The 21,210-nt window shown below is 37.8% G+C and overlaps 1 protein-coding gene across 2 annotated transcripts in view; it reads left to right on the plus strand.

The window, feature by feature from the left end:
* The window catches only part of CUBN (cubilin), a 256,044-nt gene that overhangs the window by 222,525 nt on the left and 12,309 nt on the right, over positions 1 to 21,210 (plus strand). For both annotated transcript variants that reach the window (XM_070600806.1, XM_008510973.2), the window contains 3 exons: positions 10,190 to 10,398; positions 19,714 to 19,876; positions 20,282 to 20,487. In XM_070600806.1, coding sequence (XP_070456907.1) covers positions 10,190 to 10,398; positions 19,714 to 19,876; positions 20,282 to 20,487 — 578 coding nt within the window. The remainder of the gene's footprint in view (positions 1 to 10,189; positions 10,399 to 19,713; positions 19,877 to 20,281; positions 20,488 to 21,210) is intronic.

A 21,210-nucleotide genomic window follows, 5' to 3' on the forward strand; every position in this document is an offset into this window, starting at 1 on the left:
ATTTAAAAAAATATACTATTTATGAATAGTATAATATAGTATAACTATGTACTTATATTTATAATATATATTTTTCTTATAATTTCGTATTATAAAATAGTTGTGTTTATTATATGCTTTATTATTTATAATATAAATATTATATAATATGTATATATTTATATAAATATATGGTATATATTTTATGATATGCAAAATATTTACATATTTATAGTAATTATATTGTAAATAATATTTACATTTATAAATCATATATATGTATATGTAATATATGCATATATTTTATATACATATATGTATATTATGATTGAAAATTATAATATAATACATAAATATAGTATATTATATACAATGTATATATTTACAGTAAAAGCCCATAAGACAAAGTCATATCTCTCTTATCAGCTTTCATGACATAATGGTAAAGAATTAGCACAGTTGTGTGGAATATAATTGCATTTCAGTATAAGGGCAATAAATCTCTATATAACAAAAAAACTCTAGCCCCAAATTATGGCCTCCAGTTTAGTAAATTCCTTACCACAGGATTCTAACAAAATAAAACAATTTGGACATTTATTTTTATGATGTAATCCTGATTAGTATTCTTATCATATAGTTTAGTTTACAAATTGGGGAACTAAGTCACAAAGAAATTAAGTGACTTCCAAGGTCCCTTAGCAAGTCTTGAGCAGAACTGGGAGGGTGATGCCTGTCTCCACTAAATAGTACGGCCACCAGAGTAAGAAACGGTGGAACATCAATAACACAGCGCACAGCCTAAAATAGCAACAAAACAACACAACAATTCCATGTCCTTGTTTAAACTATTACTAAAAAGCTATTGGATATTTGGTCTGGTTTTATGAATTCCACATCTTTCATATTGCAACCTATTTTATGACTACTAAATAGTACATTGCTATTAATCCTGAGCTCTCAAAACAACGTTTTCAAATTTTTGGTAACTTTCAATTTTGTAATTGTCAATGTTAAGTAAATAAAATTATACTTCTTTTAAATTGTGTTGTTGCACATTAATGTATCCAGAATTTTACAAATGATTGAATATTCTCTGCCTGCTGAAATCTAATACTCGGAGATTCAATTTTCGTGAGTAACAGACCTAACATCATTTATCATTGCAAATTTTCAGCTAAAGAAGCATTTTCCTACTCAAAAATACCCCTTCGGCAGTGTTTTAAATCTTTTGGTGATATTTTTGGTCGTCTGCTAGTGTTTTCTTTACAATCAAAAAACCATAAAAGTCAACTAAATTACCTTTAAAAACAGATTAATACATGGGACCAAAAAGTCACTTTGTTAAAAAAATTTTACATATATATACATACATATGCACACATACATAATGTGCTTATAATATATTAAAACTTTATAAATCAAGAAATATGTTTAATTTCAAGAATTCCCATTATAAACTTAGACTAGAAAGCAAAGATCCATCTAATAAGAACCATTTATATTCTCTATTCATTCCTTCATTGTTTATTCAATAATATTCACTAGCTACTTACTATGCAGCAATGAGCTTTCCTCTGGGGATACAAAGATGAATTCAACAAAGTCCCTATTCTTGAGAAGTTCACTCAAGTAGAAGAGTCAGCAAATACTTGTGAATTCGGTATGATAAATGCTTTTTTGACAGAAGCATGTGCAGAGGACAGTGGAGGCAGAAAAGGGGTCTGCGGTACTTTGATGTTGAGTAAAGAGACCTCAGGATTGTGAGAGAAAGCATCACAGAGAATTTGAATGCTGAATTATTGTGTGATGGTTAAGAGGGTAAGATCTGGAGCTTGACTTCCTAGGTGCAAACCCATTTCTTATACATCCCAACTAGTTTGACCTTGGACTGACTTATCCTCTCTCTGTCTTGATTTTCTCATCTGTAAAATGGGCACACTAATAGTAACGACCTCATAGGGCTGTGGTGAAGACTGAACTAAAATATTCCTTGGCATTCGCTTAGCATGCAATAAATTTTAGCTGTCAATAGTATTAACTCGGGTGGATGAGAAGGCGTTCATGGGGAAAGCAGACCTTCCATGGAGAAGATAAAGCATGTGTGCAGTTGCAGATGCATCCCAATTCAGAGGCTCCAGACAGACCTGCACATTGTCTGGTAACACCTTGGGGTATAAGGTGGAGAACAATAGAAGCGGAGGCAGGAGAGAGAAGCAGGGGCCAGTCGTGGAGGGCCCTGTATGGTATGTCATTGTTTTGAGCTGGAGAGTACTATGACCTAATTAGATTTGATTTAGAATATAGAAAGCACCTTCCAGCTCCTGTGAGGATGATATTTTGAAGTAGGAGCAGCATTTTAGGCAGGGAAAAATTAGGGAAGTATCGCAATCATTTAGCCAGGAGGTGATGAGAGCAGTGGCAATGTCAAAATAAAGAAAGGAGTTGAAAGGAGAAATACGTAGGAAGTAGAATCAATAGGACACAGCAGTCTTTGAACAAGGTGGTGAGGGAACAGGAACAAATGATGATCCTAAGGTTCTCAGAGAGTGTCTTGTGATACCTCTATCCAAATATAAAATTACCTGGAGAGGGCCAGGTTTTGTAGGAGAAAATAACAGTTTTTGGTTTGGTATGGAGAAGTTGATGTCTTTAAGACTTCCACCTAGAAATCCATCAGATATGAGAATGAGAAGCTCAGTAGAATGGTCTGGCCTAGAGTTTTGTTCTTTGTACTATGGGGCAATGTAATGTGGCACATATACATTTAAAACTATTCTATCTTCCTGGGGAATTGACTTGTGTCAACCTGCAGTATCCTTTTTTAACGCTTCTTGTCTTGATATCGACTTTCTCTGATTTCGAACAGCTTCCCCAGCTTCCATTCAGTTCGTGTTTGCGTGGTATAGTTTTCAACGTCTCTACTTTCAACTTTTCTCTAGCCCAAAAAATATATTTGGGCTTTGTTTTGCTTTGTCTTTCAGCTGAAGAATTAAATGTGTTTATGTGAAATAAAATTGCTAACATTATTTGATTTTAATAGAACACTGTGATAGTCAGATCCTGTTTGTCCCACATGTTCTTATATTTCTTTCACTATCCTTTCTTCCTGTTTTTGAATTGATTGGTTTTTATTATTCTCTTTTTAGAATCATTACTTACACTTTCTGTTCCTCTTCTTTTAGTAGCTACTTTACACGTTACAGTATTTATCCTTGACGCATTAGAATCTAATTTTAAGTTAGTCCTTTCACCACTTCATGATAAGTGCACGGACCTTCAAACTTTTTAAATGCATTTACCCACTTCCTGTCTTTTGTGCTATTAATGTCAATTATTTTAATTCTACATGTATTTTAAGTACATAAAACATTTTTATAGTTTTGTTCAATTAGGAATTATGTATTTTTACCATTGTTGGTTTTTTCTTCCTGAATTTCTGTACTTCCGTATGGGATCGATTTCTTTGTGAAGAAATCCCTGTAGTGTTTTTTTTATTCATTGCAAATTGTCTGGTAAAAACCTTTCTTGGTTTTTGTTTTTCAAAAAAAACCACTTTCTTTTGTCTTAACTTTTGTGGGATGTGTTCTCTAGTTTGAATTCTGTTTTGGCATTTGTTTTCATTCAGCGCTTCAAGATGCTACTCCGTTGTCATCTGGATTCTATCGTTGTGATTGGAAAGTCCCTGTAGAGTACTTTCTGTGCTATCTATACTTTAGGATCCCCAACTCTGGTCATCCCATTGTAGAGTGCTGTCCTCTACAATCAACTCTCACTCTGTATGTGTTTTAATTTTAGCCATTCCAATAGGCATGTATTAATATCTCATTGTGGTTTTAATTTGCGTTTTTCTAGAAGTGAACAATTTTCATGTGCTTTTTTGTCATACGTAACTCTTCTTTGGTGAAATATCTGTTCATATCTTTTGCCTATTTTCTAATTGGATTACTTGTTTTTCTGCTGTTGGGTTTTAAGAAGTCTTTATGTATTCTCAATAGTAGTCCTTTTTTGGGTATGTGGTTTGCAAATATTTTCTCCCAGTCCATAGCTTATCTTTATGTCTTTTTAAAAGGGCCTTTCATAGAAAAAAGCTTTTACTTTTCATAAAGTCCAATTTATCCATTTTTCCTTTTATATTTCATGCTTTTGGTATCAAGGCTAAGAACTTCTTGCCTATCCTGAGGCATCAAAGATTTTCTGCTGTATTTCTTAAAAGGTTTTATGATTTACATTTTTCATTTATGTCTAGGATCCATTTTGAACTAATTTTTGTTTAAGGCCTCAGGTTCAGGTTGAAGATAATTTTTTTGCCTATGGACGTCCAGTTGCTCAAGCACCATTTGTGGAAGAGACTATCCTTCCTCCATTGAATTGCTTCTACATGTTTGTAAAAAAATCTGCTGGGCCTATTTGTACAGGTCTGTTTCTGGGTTCTCTACTCTGTTCCATTGATCTCTGTGTCTTTCCCTCCACCAGTAGCACACTGTCTTGCTTACTATAGCTATATATTCAGCCCTCATATGAGGTGGACTGATCCCTCCCACTTTACTCTTCTTTCTCAAGATTATTTTAGCTATTCAAGAGCCTATGCCTTTCCATATAAATTTTAAAATAAACTTTTTTATGTTGGCAGAAAAATCTTGTGAGGGTTTTGATAGGAATTGTATTCACCTATGCATCAATTTGGGAATAATTGACATTTTTACTATGTTGAGTCTTCCAATCCATGAACACATGTCTCTTCATTTATCTAGATCTTCTTTGATTTCTTTCATCATTTTATAATTTTCAGAACATGGATCCTGTGTGCGTTTCATTGTGTATACCTAAGTATTACATTTTCTCTGGAGCATTTGTGTTTTTATTTTCAGTTTCCACATGTTCATTGTTAGTATATAGAAATGTGATTGAGTTTTATGTATTGTTCTTATATCCAGAGTTTTTGCTGAACTTATAATAAGTGTTCTTTGTGCAGGTTCCTTGGGATTCTCTACATCTGCAAATGGTGGCAATTTTATTTCTTTCTTTTCAGTGTGTGTATTTTTTGTCTTACCTGCTAGCAAGAATTTCCAATACTCTGATGAATAAGAGTGGTGAGAAAAAAATGTTCTTGCCTTGATCCTAATCTCGTGATTTAGTTTTAAACTAAGTGTCATGTTAGCTATAGAATTTTTATAGATGCTCTTTATCTAGTTGAGAAAATTCCCTTCTATTCCTGATTTGCTGGGAATTTTTATCACGAATGTGTGTTGGATCTTGTCAAATTCTTTCCTGTATCAATTGATATGATCATATCATTTTGCTTAATAAATACTTTCTAAAATTTCAAAGTTGGTGAGAATGATTTTCATGAAATGCACTAGGGCTAATGATAGGTACAAAAGGTATTGTCAGTAATACCTAAATAATGCAAAATAAATTTTGAAAACAATAAAATTTTCCTTATTCTAAGTTCTTTATACATTCGATTGCTCCTTTTCTCGCCATTCTAACTGCTGATTAGCTGCTGAAATTACCTTTCTTTTAGTAAATTAACTTTCTTTTAGTATTTTAGTTTTATGCTTCCCAAATATTACCAGACTACATACACTTTCTACATGAAGTTAGGCTGGGTCTCAAATTAGTGAGGCCAATTGAGTGAAGTTATTAAAAATAGACAAAAAACCCCCACACAACTCATGTTACAAAAACCATGAAGATTTTTTTCTTGCTTAATGTAAATATAATCCCTAAAAGGTTGTACATGTTTGAGGTTAGGGAGTAGAATAATCCAATTTACTTTTAGTGAAAAAGACAAAACATATGCATCTGAAACTTAGTTGAATTTTTAAAATGAGCTCACTGCTCTAGGGCAGTTGTATATCCCGCAGCTTTGAAAATCAGAGTAAGATTTATTCAAAGGGAGGATTATGAGCTCTAGCCCTGGGTCCCTGCGTGGTGGAAAGGAAGCTGTCTCTGTGCGTTCCCATTGCCCTAAGGCACCGGCTTTAGGTGCATTTGTGTTCTGCTTGCTATGCTTCACTGTGCTTCCATCAACCACAGCCTAAAGCTCCAGCTGGCTCACTGGGGACAGGAAAATGCCGCAAGTCAGGCTGATCTTTATCTGTAAGTGTGGCCAGCCATCCACCACCTGTGCAAGGAGTCGCTGTCCAGAGACGGATGGAGATCCTTCCAGAAGACCTCAATAAAATGTCGGCCACCTGTAACGTCAGCCACAAAATTGTCAATTGTCAAGATAACTATTTAGAAATGCATCTGACTCCACGAAAGCCTTCAAGATGTTTTCTCTGAGATAATATAGCTATTTCCTACTTTATCAGATTTATTCTGGCTTCAGCTTCACTCTGAAGTTGATTAGTTGGAGGGAAATCATTTAAGATTCAGTTACTGATTTTTAATTAAGTAGATCTCGACCCAGATCTCACAGCTTGTGATGGGTTTGGAGTTCCAATATTTCTTTAACCCAACATTTTCTTTCTCTAAAGAAATAGATCTTTTACAGGGAGTGTTTCCAGTTTGGGGAAGAAGGTTAGAGTGACATTTGTTCTCGGGCACAGGGAGTGTCATTACAGAGTGCTTCTGACACAGCTTGACTGATGAAGTAGCTGCTGATGGATGGGAGTTCGCTGGCTGGTAGAAAAATGTGCAGTAACAAGGAAGATGATGGATTTGTAATGCTAAACAACGTGTCAAGGTTGAGGTCTCACACTAGTTTAAAAAAAAGGAATTTTGAAGTATCAACATGGGAAACAAATGTTATCTTCTTATGCATGAAACTGTGTCATAGTCACAGAGTTCTCCTTATTCTTCCCATATACACTGCTATTGTTTAAATCTAGAAATAATGTGGCAATAGCACTTTTTGGTAAAGAACTCTTCTTTTGTTATTATTCATCTTTCTGTTTCCCTAAAGACATATGTGTTTACATTCCCATTGTGCCATAGGAGGAGCAAAAGAATAGAGTAGTTGTACTATGTTCAAACATTAAAAGTGGGAGAATTAGAGCAATTATAACCATTTCCTGTACCACACAAATACCAGAATGTGTTAACTAATATAATATTGCATTTACTTCAATTATTTGACTATTCACTCATTTAATATTATATTTACTCATATAATATTATTCATGTATAATATGAATTATATAATTCACTCATAAAATGTTGTATTTACCACAATCATTTGACTATTTTGGTCAGGATTATATGATGATAATGTTAGTTCTCCGTTTTCTTTACTCTGTGTGTATATTTTCTGAATAAAGCAACGTGCTCTATTACAGTTTGATAACTCAGACAAGCTACTTGTGTATTAGTCAGCTCTTGCCACAATAATGCCGCATAACAAGCCATCCAAAATTTAATGGCTTATCCCTAGAGCATTTATTTTTTCTCACTTACATATCTGCAGACTGGTTTGCCTGCCTCTGTTCCAGGCTGCAGGTTGACTGTGCTTAGCTCTAGAGTTCAGGCTGGGTTCAGGTCTGTTCTATGTAGGTCCACTTTCTCTTTCTCCAGCAGTTCCTGAAGGCATAAGCTCTTTGTGGACCACAGGAGCACAAAAGGCCACCCCAAAAAAACACTGACCCATTTAAGGCCTCTTCCTACTTCATGACCACTATTATTCTGTTGTCTAAAGCAAGTCATACGGCCAAGCCTGCTATCAAGTGGAAAGAAACATATACTCTGTCCATTCTAGTGCTCTGCAAAGAGAGGGACTGAAGAATTAAGTATCATCCAACCTGCCACTCAATCTATGGCAGCACTCACGAACCACTTACAGATTCTTGCTCTGGGGTTCCCTGTGGGGAGGGTGTCTCTGACTTATGACGTTATTATTGTTATTAGTATCAGTAGTAAGTATTGTATAATAAGTATGTATAATGGCACTTGCTGTGCCCAAAACAACAATTGTCATTTTGCCCTTATTAATTTATCAGTAATATTAATAAACAAGTAGTGACAAAATATATAGCTTGAACTTTTAAAAATAGCATTTAGTCTTTGAAGGTGATGTATGAATAGAATAAAGCCCAGCAACACCATTTTCCTATATTCAAACCTCCAACTCTTCATTGCCCCTTGCTGCCTCCAGCCCAGAACATGGCAGTGTCCTCTTACCTGGTCTCATCTCCTGTGGTCCCCTTCCCTTATGGGTAAATGCTGCTACCAGATACATTTTTAGGTCAGACTTGACTAGAAAGTGTGCTCTGACCCTCCCACTCCTCTGATCAAGAACCTTTCAAATGGATCCCCATTATCCACAGAATCAAGTCTAAAGGTCACATTCTATAATCTGACACTGGAGGCCTTCTATGGAACAGCCCGTCCTCTTTCCTAATCTTACTTCTCATTATTTTCCTTCATGTACTCTATTGTTTTTGCAACAGAACTGTGCTTTCCTATGCCTATAATGTAAATTCTTGTCCACTTAACCTTTGGTTGTGAGATTCTTTCAGCCTGAATTGGCCAATACTGATCCAATTTCTACATGGTCTTGTCCTATTTATCCTTCAAGACCCAAATCAAATGTCACCTCTTCCTTGAACATTCTAGATCCTCATAGCCTGAAGTAATCTCCTCCTTTTTGAAAAACTCACAACTTTTATGGCATCTATCATTTTCTAAATTGTATCATCATTTATCTATGTCTTATCACCTTTTCCCACCTCAATACTAAATATGTTTCCTTGAATACTAAAACAATATTTAATAGATAAATTTATCAATTCATAAATACCCTAATTGTTCTTTTCTGCTATGCATGTCAATAAGCTTAAGTGGTTTCCTTAAATAACAATCAGTCTACACTGAAATAAAAGCTGTGCAAGGTCCAGTTCTTCCTTTAGTGTGTAGGCCTGTTTCATATGAGCAGAATTATTAGCAGTCTATAGTGCAGCACTGTGCATTGCTTTGGTTTCGGAATAATTTTGTCCTAGATACCATCTATGGATACATCAAGGACTGGGCCTTTGGAAGCATTTCAACTCCAGGAAATGTGCAAATAAGCTATAGTTTTACCTGACTTAGAAGCCACAAATGGGGCAGCCTGATCTACTAAATAATGCACCTCTACTGAGAAACTCTGCACATCTGATATCCTTTGCATTTGAGGAAGGCTGCCATTGTTCACATTTCAGGCCAAGCTCCAAGTCCATAATCATAGCGCCCCCTAGTGTTGAAAGCAATCCTTTCACTGTTAGGAGAAAGATGGAATGAGACACATGGAAGGAAAACGTCAGTGAAATTTAATTTAGGAACTAGTAAGGATCTATATTTGGGTAGAATGCAAGCTTTATGAACATGACTTTGAGTACCTATTTAATCCTTCTTCTTACTAGGGTTATTTTGAGCTTAATTCATCCTCACTCTTTCTCTTGAAATTGTCAATAACTTGTTCTTTCTTTTATGCTCTTACATCATTTCTGAGGCATCAGCTTAGGCTGTAGAGTGGACGAATCTGAGTCCTATGTTCGGAGGATTTTGTCTCACATTTATTTTATAGTTGATTGTTTAGTCATGTTGAGAATATTCTTTATCTCTTTTGAATTTTTATTTTGAATTTCAAATTTTTATTTCAAAGTAGACTTTTTTCTGCAGTAAAGGTCTTCTTCAGCTTCCCTTTCTTTTCGGAAAAGAAAAAGTCAAATATAGAATGTGACTTAATATAAACTAGACTGTAGTGTTAAATGCTTCTCAGTCTCTTTCTAACAGACTATTTAAATAAAAAGTTTGTTGGGAACCAATTTCCTTGGAGTATTGGGTCAATTCTTCATAATTTCAGTTTATAATCTGATAGTGTTCATCAAAGCAGAACATAAAAGCGAAACATGTTCACAGTTTCCACCAGTTTTGTTATGCAAAGTACTTAATTTTGTATAAAATTGGATTTTTCAAAGATAGAACAAGCTTCGATCAATCACATCAACAGTTCTAAACACGCGCGTGGAAGCAAATCTGATTACCTAGGCAACTACGTGTGAGTGCAAAGGAGGGGCCTGAAGGTTGGTGACAGGAATAGAGAGGAAATAAGTAGTGAAGAAGCTAAGGCAGGTGCATCAGCCCACTGAAGCCCAGTGAACAATCTGATAATGTTCATAAAAGTGCGACAGAAAATAGAAACTATATGATTTTTAAAACCCTCCACATAAAATTTAAGATCTAGTCTCCCTGGTCTGCATGGTGATGAGTCTTTGTTCTAACACAGGGCCTCGGCAGGGATGTGGCGGTTATCTGACAGGCTCAAATTATTCCTTTGCCTCTCCTGATTCTGATTCGAATGGAAGATACGACAAGAGTTTAAACTGCATATGGTTCATAACTGCACCTATAAACAAACTAATTAAACTCACCTTCAATACCTTTGCTCTGGAGGCAGCAACTACTTTGCAAAGATGCGTTTATGACTATGTAAAGGTAAGGCTATTATATTTCTTAACAGAGTTTTCTAATCCCAGACATTTATGTCATGTTCCCCAGTTTATACCACACAGGATGTCCTGAAAATTGTGAGTACTACTAATTTTTTAAATGACCTATTCTTCGATGATATGATATATAATGTTACGGATGCTCTGTCTTCAGATCGAATTAGTCTTTCATATGGATGACTCAAAGATTTTGTGTGGCTTCTAACATTGGCTTTAAGATTTACTATTCATCGTGCCTTGTCAAGAGATGATCTATGGGAGAATGGGTTGTGTGGAAAGAAATACTCAAAGGACCTTTGGCAAATTGTAAAATAAATGGAAATGTCTATATGCAAATAATCACCCCTTAATTTATCCATTTTTAAAGTTTATATATTTACTTTTCATAGTACCTTTAGATGTGAAAAATCTCTTAGTTCTGAAGTGCTATTAAAAGTAAATCAAGAAACTTTTCTATTCAATTTTTTATTGATTAATATTAAATTATTGTATCTTTCAGGCTTTATAAATTCAGATTAAAAGTGCTAAGTAGCATCAATCAATATATACTACTATACTCTTGGGGGAGAAACAAGTATGGCAAGATTCCTGCTCATGAGGAGCTTAAATCTGGTTGCAAAATTAATGGACGACACATGCAAATCAAAATGAGCAGCTCAGGATAGTCGATGTTTAAGTGATAACTAATGCATTGGGTACAGGCTTGAAGCCATGCGCAAGTTTAAAAGGGAGGAAGGTTCATGATAATCTGGTATGAACAAAAAAGACATCATAGCATGAGGGAAAGCCTGTTCAAGTCAGGAGAGAAGGCATTCTAGGCACGATGAACATTAAAGAAAAAAAAGGCATGGAAGTTGGAATGTGCATGTTCTTGAAAGAGTGAAGAGGCTGGCTTTATTAGAATAGAATATTACTAAAAAGTAGCAAGAAATAAGATTGCCTAAGTGGAGAAATATCCAGACTACAAAGCATCTTGAAAGTCAAACTAATGAATTTAGATTTTATGCAGTTAGAAATAAGGAGTGGCTGCAGACTTTCCATTGAGTGACGGTATGATGAAAGCAGTACTTGAGGAAGGCTAATCTAGAATCAGCATTCAGGATCCATCGTCAAGGGGTGTTTGGAGTTAAGACCCCAGGGAGAGGTTACTGTTAGGTAAGGAGAGTGCAGAGATGGCGGAGATGACAAGCCTGGTGCAAGAGAAACTTTTAAGTTCAAAATTGTCTTAAATTTTAAAGAAATTGTTTCTTTCTAAAAAAGGGAAAGAGGGACTGGCATGGTGGCACAGCAGTTAAGTTCGCACGTTCCACTTTGGCGGCCCGGGATTCACTGGTTTGGATCCTGGGTGCAGACCTACCCATAGCTTGTCAAGTCACACTGTGGCAGGAGTCCCACATATAAAGTAGAGGAAGATGGGCATGGATGTTAGCTTAGGGCCAGTCTTCCTCAGCAAAAAGAGGAGGATTGGCAGCAGATGTGAGCTCAGAGCTAATCTTCCTCAAAAAAAAAATTATAAAAAATAAATTAAAAAGGGAAAGAAAAGTCTTTGATGGAATACATGTTTGAGTACTTAATTATGTACTGTCTTATATTTTCACTGTGAAAAGCGCCAAGCCAGGGAGACCAGAAGAATGTCGGTATGATTAGGAGGAGATTGTAGTTTTGTAAGGTATTGGTTCACTTTGGGTGACATCAGGGCAGACAGATGGGATTGCCTGTGGACAAAGAATGGAAGGGAGCTCCAGCAAGAACACAGCAGCACGAAAAGAGAGGAGACAGCAAAAGAGCGCTTCTCAAATCAGGAGAAATGATGCTTTCCTTGAGGGAGACCATATTGAGCCAGAAAGCCATGCTTCTACTCACCTCTGGGAGAGGCACACAGTGAGGCAGTTGGAGAGGACAAGACAGGCAGGACGAGAAACAGGCGAGTCACGAAAAAAATGTAAAAACCAGGAATAATGTAGTATGACTGAAGTCAAGAGAGAAGACTTTTACCAAGGATGGGTGGTCAATACTATTAAATTGTAAATTGGGGGTCAAGAAAGCTTAAGATGAAGAAAAAATTCATTAGATTGGATGCCAGCCATTTAAATAAAGTCTTGGCACAGAAGCCAGGTCAGAGGGAATTCATGAAAGACTAGAGATAACAAGGAAGTCAGTTCAGGTTGAATTCTTCTGTGCTACATAGAGACCAAAATGGCCAGAGCAACAGTAACGCTGTTGTTCAAGACTGTTCAAGAACTACCCTGATTTTACAGAAGGGAAATAAGCTTTAGAGACAGATAATATGGACTCAAACTTAATTTTGCCACCCGACAGATTTCCATATCTCCCCGATTCCTCATCACTTCTTCTGTTAAAAATAAAAATCACGTAATCGCATCTCCCTTGCAAGGCTGCTTTGAGGATAAAGATAATGTATGCTAGAGGTTCAGCACAGGGCCTGACATATAATTAGTAAACAAATTTATTTCTCCCTCCCCCGCTTTGTGTAATTCCCAATGGGCATGAAGGCCATGGAAATCTCCTTTTCTTAAAATATTAAAAATAATTGATTTACATATACATTATTAGAAATATAAATTCACATATGATGTTTTGGGTGTGGTCCTGCCAGGAGGAGGGTTAATTGGACTTATACTCAAGATCCATTTCTTTTCTTTTCTTTTCTTTTTGAGGAAGATTAGCCCTGAGCTAACATCCACTGCCAATCCTCTTTTTGCTGAGGAAGATTGGCCCTGAGCTAACATCCATGTGCATCTTCCTCTACTTTATATGTTGGATGCCTACCACAGTACGGTTTGACAAGCAGTGCGTAGGTCCATGCCCGGGATCTGAACTGGCAAACCCTGAGCTGCTGAAGTGGAGTGTGCGAACTTAACCGCTGTGCCACTGGGCTGGCCCCTCAAGATCCATTTCTATGAGTGTGATTTGATAATGTCATTACAACAATTAGTAATTTTCTGAATTCCCTCAAGTCATTTAGGACAGAAATAGCAATATCAAAAACAAGGAGTTATTTTCTAGCTTCAAAATAAAATGGCCCCCCCGCCCCCTTTTTAAAGAAATTCTGTTCAGATCTACTTTTGTTTTCCTTTTTGGAAAAGCAATTTTCCTCAATTGGCAACTTTTCCAGCTTATACTAAACTGGTAAATCAAAGAACAGTCCTTGGAATGTGAAGCCTGGAGGTATCTTTATTAAAGAGATTCTGTGATAAATAGGACATTTGATTCCTTTTAGATTGTTTTTTAGTTACTATAATCAAATCACTTTTTAGAGAAGCTAATTTAATTCACTTCTGAAGGTAGATATACAAGTGAAGACTCGCCAATTCCATTATTCATTCGTGTTTGTATCGCTATTGTTTTTGAAAGGGTTGACTTTGAAAGTTATTGAGATAACTGCAGTATGTAGTGAATAGGGTATTTCACGGAGTGGTTGAAATTAACACTACAGCCATTCCAGAAAAAATCATGTGGCATGATTATGTGCTGGGCATTGTACCCCGAGCTAGAAATGTGGAGAATTAAAGACGTGGTTCCTCAAGGAGCCGTAGAGTGGAGGAGACTGACATGTAAGCCTGTAAATTAACTATACAACATGACAAAAATGATAAATACGAACATCAGAGAAAAGTAGAGTAGAGGAGGATATGATTGACTTCATTGAGGTTCAGGAAAGCCTTCCTAGATGGGACAGCTGAGCTGGGTTTTGGAGGAAGGTCACAAAAGCATGCTTCTTGTAGGAAGCTGGGTACCAAAGAGAAGGGTGTAAGGAGGGCTGTGAGCTACATAGCGTCTGCCCAGCTTATGACACCAATTCGCCGATCAGGAAAGTCACTCCTCTTGTGGTGAGCAGTGAGTGAAACGGCAGAGAGGGCTCAGGACTGTGACCCTAATTGACGTTCCGCTGCTGGGAAATATGGAACCAGCAGGAAGGAAATCTTCTCCCTGACCCGTTCAGTGCCTGTTTTATAGCCAGCGTTTGGTGACGCTCCCTTGACCATCTGAAGTGAAAGTGATTTTATGCCATAGCCTACCTATATACATAATTTCAAAAAATCAACATAATGTACTAAATGCCATGAAAAATAAAAATAAAAGGAAAGTATATAAAACAGTGCAGATTTCAATATGTAAATGCTCTGACACAACTGTGCTAAGTCACATGGCAGAGCAGTCAGATTCTTTTTTTATGTGGACTCATGGCGAATGTAAAAGTATAAAGTGAAACTAATATGAGTGGGCTGCGTTTGCAACTTAAATGTCAATGGCAGCATCACCATCTGCAATACGAATTTCCAAAATGGTGGGAAAACTCAAAAGAAATAGTTCTAAAGGAAACAAAGTACAGTCTTCCCTCAACTTACACAGTAATTGCATTCTTGGAAATTTGCTGCATATTAAACCTGTACAAAAATATTTCTATGTTTATATATAGAATGGATTTAGGTTCTGGAATCGTATAATTATAAACAGTTTTATTACAGAAATGTCTGGCAGGACATTCCAAAGTTGTGTGGGACATAGAATACATCTTCACTTTGCAGAACTCCTGTGAAATGCACGATGGGATTCTGCAATGTGGCTTCTAAACACCAAATGCCAGTTATGGTCTCAAATTGTTGTGATGACCCAAAAGACACCACACTTTTGCAAAACATTCCCCAGGGGATGGTACTGTCCCCACTGAGAACATCTGTCTTAACCCACTGGGCTAAGCATTCAGTCTGTGGTGAACCACTGGGAGGAAGGGCTGTCCATCTTGGGGAGGAAATCGGCAATCTGTCAAGGCTTCAGGTTCCTATCTTGATGAGGTGGTTCCTACTATTCATTCATTCAGTCAGTCAGTCAGTCAGTCAATGAATGTTCATTTGAGCACCTACTACTTTCCAAACACTGTTCCGAGCACTGGAAAAGAACCCTGAGATATAATAGTAATATAATATAAAAATTCCTATATTTACAGAGCTGATTTTAATCGTTGCTTCTTGTGGCTCTTCCTGAGACCACTGGGACCAGTAAAAGTTCTTTCCAGAAGGTTCTGAAATGGATCAGAGTTCAACCCCAAGCCTGAAAAATCACTCTCTATTCTCTTTCCCATCCCAAATTATGCCCAAGCATGTTGTCCAGTAGACTCTAATGGAAGCTTCTCAATAAAATCAAAGAATTCGTGAAGATCCTCTAAGACGCAATGTAGAGATGCTACAAATAAGAATCTAAAAATCCACCTGTAAACAAGTTCCCAGGGGAGTATTAAAGATAAAGTCCTAAGGAAATTAATGTCTAAAATTATTAAGTTAACTTTGAAAAGAATTGAAGTCCTAAATCAAATTCGATTGCCTTTTTGCATTAAAAGTTCGTAGAAATTAAAATCCCAAAATTTCCTTCCCTGCTTTCTTCTCCTGCTCAAATTAATGGCTGGATAAACTGCAGGATCTAAAAGTAACTGCAGTCAGAGGCTATCTTCTGCTAAATTATTTGTGCAATTCCTTCAGGATCCTAAGTAGATTCTAATATGCTCTGCTCTCAAAAGAGTTTTAAAAGCTGAGAAAATACAAAATTCTTCTCAGCGCTTATCCACATCCACAAGACTGAGAACATAATTCAATCTCCAGGTCTAAAGCAGTTGTGCAGGCAACATATGCCCCCAGAATGCAGCATGTAGCAGCACGTGGTTGTGTAAGCCCTAAGGGCGCAGTCCTGCGGGCACTGTTTGTGTCCTGGTCTGTATGTGTCCCCGTCTCCAGCATTGTACCATGTACCTCCTGCAACACAGTCTCGAGCTACCCTGTGAAAGTCCATAGTGGAGATTTCACATTACCAGGGAATGGGAGAGCAGATGGAGAAGATCTTGGCTTCAGGTACACAGGAGTCCAGGAGCCCATGCCACTTGTCCAGAGGCCACAATCTATTTCAACTCAATTGGGAGAAATCTCATGGTGGCAGTGAATGGTCTGATCATTCACTTCAACTTACAGGAGAAGATGCAGGCCCCTTTGCCTGAAATGTATGGAACTTCAGTCCCATCCTAATCTACTTACCCAGTCCCACTTCTATTCTCTCCCCGAATCCCCAGACACATCAAAGGGTGGGGAGTTGTTGAGAATGCTGTGGCTTTTATGCTTCTGCAGCCTTCCGTGTCATGTTCCTCTTTTGTAGGCCCGGAAGGTCTCTGCTTTTACATAGCAGTTCAAATGTCTCTGTAAGCTCTCTCCTGACTCCATTTTCTGGGTTCCCCTATTACATTTACTTCTTTCATTATAACACTTATTTTTCTTTATTTTATATATAATTGACACACACACACAAATATATATAGGTGTATATTTAATTTATAGATCTTTCTCTCGCTAATTTGTGAGTGTCCCATTGTGTCTTAAATGCATGGAAAGTGCCTCATACAGTCGTCCCCCCTTATCTGCAGGGGACAAGTTCCAAGACCCCCAGTGGATGCCTGAAACCAAGGACAGTACTGAACTTTATGTATACTATATTTTTTCCTATACATACATACCTATGACAAAGTTTAATTTATAAATTAGTCACAGTGAGAGATGAGCAATAGCTAATAATAGAATAATAATAACAATAGACTATAATAAAAGTTACACAAATGTGGTCATTCTCAAAATATCTTACTATACTGTAGTCACCCTTCTTCTCGAGATGATGTGAGACGGTGCAATGCCTATGTGATGAGGTGAGGTGAGGGGAATGGTGTAGGCACTGCGACGTAGCCTCAGGCTACCATTGACCTTCTGACTACCCATCAGAGAAAGGACCATGGAGCCATGATGATGTCGGTGGTTGGATGTCAGGAGCAGACAGTGTCGATGGTTAGGGATCCAACAAAGGGGTGATTTACATCCAGGGTGGAACAGAGCTGGACGGTGTGAGATTTCATCATGCTACTCAGAATGGCGTGCAATTTAAAACTTACGAACTATTTATTTCTGAAATTTTCCATTTAATATTTTCAGACCATGGTTGTCCACGGGTAACAAACTGCAGAAAGTGGAACCATGGATAAGAGATAAGATATATCCTTGCATACCTAGGACCCAGCACGGAGGCCAGGCACAAAGTACATAGAATAAAAAGGCTTGCTATTATGAATGTGATGATAAAGGCAGCAATGATTATAATACAGTTTTAACTTGTTTACCAGAAAAAGTGCATTACCTAAAACTTGGCAAGTCTACTGTTCTACAAAATGAGGCATTAGATAACCCAACTCTTTGTGCTCTTCTGCCTCTCAATTTACTAAGATCACATTTCAGCAGGACAGACAGTGCCATCTAGTGGTAGATTTATTTTTCTGTTTATTTTGAACTGATTCTTTTTAACCATTTCAATTTTTTATATATTCTTAGCATTTTAAAATAATGTCTGTGGTCACGGCCATTCTGATGTTTATAACACATCATAGTTCTGTTGTAAGTATAACATGTGGATCTACACACACATACTCGTTTCAGAAATACCATGAAGATTATTCAACTGGAGAAAACTTTGATTTCTAGTGATGTATTTGAGAGAAATCCAAGCACCCATTATTTTAAGAGGCATTGGGTGCTGGAGACACCACAGTGAATAATCCGCCTTCCCCCGTGAGACCTGTTGGGAAAGAGACCAGAAAAAGTAAATAAACAACAAATAAGATGCATTTTGATTATAATAAGAAACTAGAACAGGAAGACGCTGGGGGAGGGCACCATTAGGTAGGGCTGGGCTCTCTGAGGAGATTGAACTTGAGTTGAGACCATGACAAGGAGGAGTGGTCTGTCCAAGCTGAGGAGGGGGTGCTCCCGGGAGGAGGAGCAGGGAGTGCAAAGGCCTGGGTGGGGACTGTCCTGGGACGGAGGAGTTACGGAGAGCAGGGGAGTGGGAGGCCGGCTGAGAGCAGCCACAGGCCAGACCAGGTAGGTGCTTGCAGACCACCATAAAGAGTTTGTGTTTTCCTTTAGGTACAGTGGGAATCCACTAGAGCATTTTGGGCCCAGCAGGAGCATAACCTGATTTAAGTTTGCAAACGCTCAGGCAGCTGCGTGGAGAATACTGTGGCTGCTCTGTGGAAACAGATCTATTAGGAAGACATTATGATAACAAAGGTGAAGGACGATGGTGGGAGCAATGGAAATGGAGTCCTCTGGGGTAGATTTTGAGGGTAGAGTGGAATAGGTATGGGGTCGGGGGAGAGAGAGAGGAATCAAAGATGACTGAAGTTTAGGTTTGAGCCGTTTATTGATGTGAAGAAGACTTGGGGAGAGCAGGTTTGGGATGGGTGGTAGTGGGGAGAGGAACCAAACCACTTACTCATTTATTAGATACTTATTGAATGCCTTTCTGTGCAGACACTCTTCTAAAACCAGGGAAACAGCAGTAACCAGAACAGCAATCTGTGCTCTCACAGAACTTGCGTTCGCTTAAGAGCGGAAGATGATAACATATGTAATACCTTTAATATGTAAAGGTCATGCACGCCCTAAAGACAAAATAGAGCAGGAAGGGAGAAAAGGAATGAGGGAGAGTTTACATTTTAAATAGCCTGGACCAGGAAGGCCTCACGGGGTAAGTGATATTTGAGTAAAGACCTGAAGGAATAAAGGGGAACAAGCCGTATGGATATATAGAAGAATGTTCCAAGCCAAGGAAACAACAAATCCAACAGACATAAAGCAGTAGTGTGCCTGGTTTGCTCAATGAGCAGAGAAAGCAAAGTGGAGATAGTACATTATCAGAGGGGAAAGGTCAGGGGTGGGAGTGAGAGCAGATTGCATCAGACCTTGAAGGCCGTGGTAATGACATTGGCTTTTAAATTGAGTGGGTGGGAAGCAGTTAGGAGGGTTTTTAGCTGAGCAGTGACCTGGTCCGACATATTTTACCTGTATCCTCTGGCTGACATGTTGAGCAGGCAAAGAGGGTTAAGAGCAGAATCAGGGGCTCCGTGGGGAGGCTGCGATGAGAATCCGGGCAAGAGATTACAGGCTTGGATGGGCAAGGAGAACAAAGCTGAAGACCTTAATGGGTTTGCTGACTCTAAGGACACATTATTTTTTAAATCGTGTATTACTTTCGCAATGAGAAAAGAATTTTAGGCATCATACCAGGTTTTTACTGAAGATCATTATAATATAACCCATTCAATAGCAATTCTGTCCCTAAGTTAAGACTAGCTCTAGGAACATCAATGTAAGATTCTGAATCATGACCTGTTGTAGCTTTGCGTACATTTTAGTGTAAAATATGCAACTTCTTTGTGAATAATGGAGAACTGATTAACTATTTTTCTTTTCAGTTATATGATGGGGATAGTGAAAATGCCAACTTGGCAGGAACATTTTGTGGTTCCACTGTACCTGCTCCCTTTGTCTCTTCTGGTAACTTCCTTACGGTTCAATTCGTCAGCGACCTAACTTTAGAAAGGGAAGGATTTAATGCTACCTATACCATCGTGGACAGTGAGTAAATTGAGATATTTTTATATATTATGAAATACATGTGCCTTTATGCACTAAAAATAATGCCATGCTTATATCTAAACTCAATGCTAATTACGAAACTCAATGTTAATTACTAAACAATGTTATTTACCAAACTCAGTGTTAATTACTTAACTCAATCTTAATTACCATCTAAACTCAATGTCAATTACTAAACACTGTGTTAATTATTCTGTGTTTAATCCGTGATACAAATTTGATACAATTCTTAGTCAAAAATATATTCCCTAAATCCTTTATAGAATGATGTAAATTTAGCTCCTTTAGGCTAGAGGGGTAAGCAAGGCAGAATTTTAAATATTGTGAGTGGGGTGACACATGAATAAAATTTATCCTGTAAGTTGTTCTTTTTTCCCATCTCAGTGCCTTGTGGTGGAACATATAATGCAACTTGGAGCCCACAAAGTATTTCATCACCCAATTCATCAAACCCAGAGGTCCCAATTTCCATCTGTACTTGGGTCATTGAAGCTCCTCCACACCAGCAAGTCAAGATAACTGTGTGGGCCTTAGAGCTGCAATCGCAAGACTGCCACCAGAATTACTTAGAGTTCCAGGACTCACTGGAGGTAATAATTGTAGGATGAATGACAGTCACGTTTAGTGACCTTTTCACCAGTATTTGCAAAACACTTGAAGTAATGAGGGCATAATTAAATAAATTCTCAAAGTTACTGCCATCTTAATGCATTTTTCAGCCATATACAAAACCCTCTATTTATGCATTAAGGGACTTGAACCTGTAGGTCGGGAACTCTCAAACTTTCCTGTGCATACGAAACATCTGAATGTCTTAATAAAAGTGCATACCCCTGGGCCCCAACCTCAGACACAGGTTTCCCCACAGAGTGCCCATTAATCTGAATTTTCTTTTTGGCAGGGCAAGATTCACCCTAACCTAACACCTATGGCCCATCTTCCTCCTTTTCCTTCCTTTTTCCCCACTCAAAGCCCCAGTACATAGTTGTGCATAGTTGCAAATTCTTCTAGTTCTACCTGAGCCACTGCCGCAGCATGGCTACTGGCAAATGAGTAATGTGGCTCTGCGACTGGGAACCGAACCTGGGCCGCTGAAATGGAGTATGCTGAAATTTAACCACTGGGACATCAGGGCTGACTCCCATTAATCTGAATTTTTGATGAGCATCCTGGTGTTCTGATACTGGTGCTCCATAGACCATGCTTGGAGAAACACTTCTCTAGTTAGCAGGATCTATGTATAGGATGAATTGAAGAGGACAATGTGGAACACAGGGAAATCAGTTAAGAGGCCATTTGGTATCAGTTCTGTG

This window comes from Equus przewalskii, chromosome 30 (assembly GCF_037783145.1).
Source record: "Equus przewalskii isolate Varuska chromosome 30, EquPr2, whole genome shotgun sequence".
NCBI lineage: Eukaryota > Metazoa > Chordata > Mammalia > Perissodactyla > Equidae > Equus > Equus przewalskii.